Genomic DNA, 6,000 nt, shown 5'->3' on the forward strand with positions numbered 1-6,000 from the left:
CATGATGGGTGCTACTCCTTCCAGCCTTGGAGAAGGCTCCATGGAGGAGGTGGGACCATCCTCAGCCAATTCTCTTCTCCCCAATAGGTTAATGCCGGGCCAATGGCCTATGCACGGGCTTTTCTTGAAGAAACCAAGGCAAAGAAATACCCTGACAACCAAGTAAAGCTTTTGAAGGCAATCTTCAGGTAAGATTTTCTTTGTTGGGCTGTTCTTCCTTGAATCCCTTCAGACAGGGAGTCATGAATGAATGCCCCAGGAAGCCACCTGACCGATCCTCTTCTCGGTGGCTGAGTGTATCAGCAGCCTGACTTTGAGTTGCCACTTTCTCTGGCTGTTAATTTGCTTATTGCTGTCACTAAAGGCAGTTTGCAGATGCATGTGGGCAAGCCCTGGATGTGAATGAGCGCCTCATCAAGGAGGACCAGCTGGAGTACCAGGAGGAACTGAGATCCCATTACAAGGACATGCTCAACGAACTCTCAGCAATCATGAATGAGCAGGTGAGGCTTTCCCTGGGGCAGCCCGAGCGGTCCATTCATAGAAAGTGCCCATTTTATCCCCAATGCTAGAAGGACCGGAAAGAGTCTCTTTGTTTTCCTGCTGCTGAAATCCCTGTACTTTCATGAACACCATGTTGCTGAGCTGTTCTCTCCCCGATGCACAACATCCCCTGTCTCAAAGGAGAGGGATCAGGTTAGAGAAAAATCTGTAGGAAAAGAAGATGAGAACCCAGTTGCTGTCCACAGTTTACAGAGATGTTTATCCAAACAACGTGTGTTGGTTTTCTAGAACAGATGATGCCTGTTACACACCAAGAACATTGGTGGCATTCCAGCTAGAGTTTGCTGCCACACTCAACACCCCTGATTCAGGACCTCACAATCCCCAGGCTGGGATGTGGAGTTCTAGAGTTCTGCCATTAGGGGTCTCTGCATCATACTCAAGAAGAAAACCAGGGTCCTGGGCTTTTATTTATTTATTTTGGGGGGGGGATTATTATTTATTTATTTATTTTAGTTTCTGCTTTATAACAAAGTGAATCAGTTATACATATACATCTGTTCCCATATCCCTTCCCTCTTGCGTCTCCCTCCCTCCCACCCTCCCTATCCCACCCCTCCAGACGGGTCCTGGGCTTTTAATGGTCAAGGCTGCCTCTGGAAAATAGGCAGAAGTGGGATAAAAGTCAACCCCCCACCCCACAAGCAAGTCATCCATGATTTCTGACATGTATTCAGTATGTTCTGTAAGACTGTGCACAAAATGTGGACATTCAATAATCACAGTACTTTGGGGGATACTGAGAATCAAGCGACCGAAAGCCAAGTTCTGCTTTTTTTTGGCCCACTTCCCAGCATCCGTCAACCCTCACACTCTACCTGGACATCTCATCACCCATGGTCCCCTCAAGGAGTTAGATGTGTTCTTTCCAGAACAATTGAGGGGGAGAACTTGAGTTAACTTCCCAATTGTGCTTCATGCACAGTAGCGATTCACTAAATATCAGTTCCCTTTCCTTTCCTTAAATGGCCTAGCACTATAACAAAACATGAAATGTGTCATATGCATCTTATATTCTAATTGCATTTCCCATATGTTCCTTTTTCTTCTTTTCCATCTCCTTCTACCCGCATTTTAAATTCTCCATAGCAGTTAGAGAAAGAAATGGTTAATTGACTTATGTTGCAAAGAAAACAATCTCCCTGGGTAGGATTCCTAGTGGAAATATTGGTTTGGAATTTTTCAGGGGTAATGGGAATTAAATACTCAGGAACAATGCCTTAACAGCATGGGGAAATCATAAATTGGAGAATGAAATAAAAAGAACAAACAGTGGATCTGAAAGGTGGAATAGGTGGCAAAGAAATGCTTGTTTCCAACTGTAAATTGCATCTGACCTTGAAACTTTGGGCAAAAATGCTTTTCTCTTTTTTTCCTGGCAGCTCTGTCACGGTCCATGTTTATACAGCTTCTGTTCCTCTATGTCTAGTATTTCCCTCAGTACTGTAAGCAAAAGCGGTATGTTTTTTTTTCCTTATGTCTACTCTGTCCTTTGTGGCCTTCTGGTCTACCTCTTCATTTTACCCAGACGCCTCCATAGTGACTAGTGTTCTCTAGATGTTTACTTAATTAGAACAACTTTATTTCTATTTCAAGGTAGGTCAATATGAAAATTAAAAAGCCTACTAAAATGAAAAAGCTAAAGTTAACAACTTAGCTTTTAAAAGGAAAATGTATATTCTGTCAACTTCTGAAATACATTTGAGCTCATTTGTATCCAAAACAAAGATTCATTATACCTCCAAGCGCTAAAACAACAGTACAAAGACAAGGACCAGGTGATTAAGAGGAGAGAAAAATAATTCCTTTTCCAGAAAACCTTTCCTAAGAGAAGCAAAATTTGATTCTGTGCTTTCTAGAAACTGATGCAAAGAAAAGAAACTTATGCATTACACAGGTCCTGTTATTTAGTAAAAGAAATAGATCTGTTGGCAAGAAAGACAAATTTTCTCCTGGTCCTGAGCTTCTATGGGGATTTGTCACATAGGTTTTTATGTATGGGACAATGACTACAACATTCATGATATCCTTAAAAAAAAAGTTTTCCTTAAAAATGATTTACTCTATTATGTGGCCATTCCACATTTCCACCTTAGATTAAAATGAGCACAAAATATTAACTTCTAACTCTGTAGAGGATATTCTAAATTAACTACTTAATTGATGATTATCAATCATAAATTTAAATTAACCGTAGCAAAACTCTAAGTCATCTACAACAAAATAAGCTATTTTCATGACAACCATTGATAAGTGTTTTGAGTTGGTTGTAATGTCAGAAATAGCTAGCAAAGGATAGGGGTCCTTAAAGTCCAAAGTATTTTTAAAAACTGGGTATTTATCTCAGTTCAGATTTATAACAAAAAAAATTGTTTGCTTCTTTTCTCAATTTTTTAATAAAACATTTGACCATAATGTTTGGGTTTGAACTCTAGCAGAGGGAAGGGTATTCAAATTTTAGCATAACCCTCTAATGCATGAATGAACCATAATCTTTAATGTATGAATACCTTTACATACCTAGATACTCATCCACATATTCTGGAAACAGGTACATATATAATAACAGTAGAAGAGAGAAATTTTACCATAAAACTTTTAAAACACAGAAACAGAGTTAGAATGGATAGACAAACATAGAAATAGAAAAACAGGAATATAATTGATTATGCAATTCACTCCAAGAGTGTCCAGAAAAGTCTTAGCTAAAAGGCTAAGACTGAAGCCACTACTTAGTGAAAGAACCTTCAGTATAAGGAGAGAGATGGAGCCGGATTAAGTGGATGCTAGTGTGTAAAATGGAGATGTGGCGATGGAACAGCTTCAGCTGCTAGAGTGACAGGCAGGCTGTAATTATCTTTACAGACAGTCAGAATGCCACACTATTTTATAAACAGCCAAAATCCATAAAAGCCTCCTTTGATGGAGGCCAAAGTCATACATGTAACTATTGGATGAAGCGTAAGATGCTGATTCGGAGTGTTTCAACATTTAGAAGGATGACAGCATAGTGAAGTCAATGCTGGTAATGGATATCAAATATAAAATACAGGGAAAGGAACACATCTACTCTGTTACAGTGCCAAGCAGGCGAGATCCAAAGGCATGTTGATTTTAGAATTTCTTTGATACATTGCCAATTTATTTAAGCAGAACTTGAGACATTGATCAAAAGGAGAACTTATTGGTAGTATAGGATACATGGATGCCAGGTGCTTGGCAGGGAGAGAGTGACCATTCCATCCCAGAGAGTAGTAGAGCTAAAGCATGGTAATTCAGGAAGTTAGTGGGAAAATTGTCATAACCAAGAATTTTAAATATTCATAAAGTCTCTTCTGCACAGAGATTTTAGAGGTGCCTGGGGTTTCTGTGATTGTTATTGTGTTCACATATCATTATTTGAACAGATCTGACAGGAAAGTATGATTTAGGTGTATTAACATTATTTTCAAAAGTAAAATCAGGTCAAGGTATATTTTTTCCTTGTATTATAGTTCCATTAATGCAAACATTTAAATGAGGATTCAACTGTTTCCCTTTGGAGGCAGATTTTGACCATACAGTTTACAAACTTTGCAAATAAAATAAAATTCCAGAATTACTCAAACACATTCATAAGGTTCATTCAGACATTTAAAAATGTATATCTGATAGTTGAAGAGTATCGGAAAGCTACTTTAAATCTGGTCAACATGACTGAGACATGGGCTGGGGAAAAAATTCTTCAGATCTGCTTTGATAAGTGCATTTTTCAACATTTGCAGATTTCCTGTAGGGAATTTTTAAAAATCACTGTTCTGGGTTTAATTTTGTGTTTGGAGATATTAACACAGACTTCTCTGTCATCATTTTGTTTTTTAACATATGTTTTGTCCTGTCCCAAGATTACGTACCAGGACGACCCATCAAAGCGAGGAGTGGAGCAAACTTGCACTCGAGTAATTAACAAGGCGGCTCCTTCTCTGCCCACCCTCTCTGTCTCATCCAGTGCAGAGGTTTGAGGGAGAGTCTGCAATGTCAGACACGCCTCCAAGAGAACTCTGAATTTGCAGCTAATCTCGGGGAAGAGAAAGATACATTTAATTTATTTGAAGTTTTTATGGTGTTCATATTTTTTGTTTTTACCTCGCTAGCTTGAGAATTTTGCCAGCCTCCAGATTTGCACATTTCTTATATCTTTTTTCTTTGAGCAGCGTCGATCAAGCCAAGCTGAATATTTGCTATGAAATTCCAATGAATGTGTAGCTCAAAAGCCGACTGTAAGTTTGCTTTCGGTTACATTATGTTCAATACCCAGTCCTCGTACACATATTTTAAAGGTCAAAGTGAATGTTTTTTAACATTTGAGCATATTTCAGATGTAAATAGAAGATTGTAAAATATATGGTTTTTACCAAATTTAAAAAACTTTTTAGTTAATACTTATGACAGTGCTAAAATTATATGAATAACATTTCAGATACCATTATATTAAAATATTTGTGTATGTGTACAAAAATGTTGATACATACTAATCTTTAAAGTTTGTGGAGTTTCTTTATTTGTAATATATGTGCTCTTAAAAGTAATGAGATGTGAAATTATGGAAGCCTTTTGTTGTTAATAGAAATAAAAAATACAGTTACTTTGCATTTGGTTTCCTCTTGAAGAGTGGGCAAGTTGCTACTAAAAGTGGTTCATGGGATGGGCCTCTGCTGAATGCAATCCTACTCACAACGTTTTTTTGTTTATTTAGTTTTGGGGTGTTTTTGTTTTTGTTTTATTCAAATTCTTTTCCCAATTAGGTTATTAGAGAATATTAAACAGGGTTCCCTGTGGTATGCAGTAGGTCCTCGTCGGTTATCCATTTTAAATATAGCAGTGTGTACATGTCAAGCCCAAACTCCTTAACTATCCCTCCTCCCCAACCTTCTCCCTGCAGTAACCATAGTTCGTTCTCTAAGCCTATTTCTGTTTTATAAATAAGTTCATTTGTATCATTTTTTTTAGATTCCACTATAAGCACTATCATATGATATTTCTCTTTCTCTGACTTACTTCACTCAGTATGATAATCTCTAGGTCCATCCATGTTGCTGTGAATGGCATTATTTCATTCTTTTTAATAGCTGAGTAATATTCCATTGTATATATGTACCACATCTTCTTTATCCATTCTTTTGTCGATGGACATTTAGGTTGCTTCCATGTCTTGGCTATTGTAAACAGTGCTGCAGAATATTGGGGCGCATGTATCCTTTCAGACCATACTACTCACCACCTATGATGCCTTAGCAAGAAGTCAGGAAAAGGACTTGAACCTCATCTGGACAGTTCCTCCTAAGGTCAACTAGACAGGCCAGGGATTTCAAATCCCAGGAGATAACTTGACTGATTTGGAGAAGATTTAATGAATCAGAATCTTGAGGGTTGTGATAATTATTAGGACTTTTCACA

General features: G+C 37.9%; 1 protein-coding gene across 8 annotated transcripts in view; it reads left to right on the forward strand.

The window, feature by feature from the left end:
* The window catches only part of DOCK10 (dedicator of cytokinesis 10), a 288,876-nt gene extending 283,886 nt beyond the window's left edge, over positions 1-4,990 (forward strand). For 6 of the 8 annotated variants that reach the window (XM_060107385.1, XM_060107391.1, XM_060107386.1 and 3 more), the window contains 4 exons: positions 88-188; positions 365-503; positions 1,947-2,022; positions 4,449-4,611. In XM_060107385.1, coding sequence (XP_059963368.1) covers positions 88-188; positions 365-503; positions 1,947-2,022; positions 4,449-4,510 — 378 coding nt within the window. In that variant the 3' untranslated portion in view covers positions 4,511-4,611. Of the gene's footprint in view, positions 1-87; positions 189-364; positions 504-1,946; positions 2,023-4,448 lie in introns of all 8 variants that reach the window. The other 2 variants (XM_060107388.1, XM_060107390.1) reach the window with 1 other exon arrangement.
* The last annotated feature ends 1,010 nt before the right edge of the window (positions 4,991-6,000 follow it).

This window comes from Mesoplodon densirostris, chromosome 8 (genome assembly GCF_025265405.1).
Source record: "Mesoplodon densirostris isolate mMesDen1 chromosome 8, mMesDen1 primary haplotype, whole genome shotgun sequence".
Lineage (NCBI taxonomy): Eukaryota > Metazoa > Chordata > Mammalia > Artiodactyla > Ziphiidae > Mesoplodon > Mesoplodon densirostris.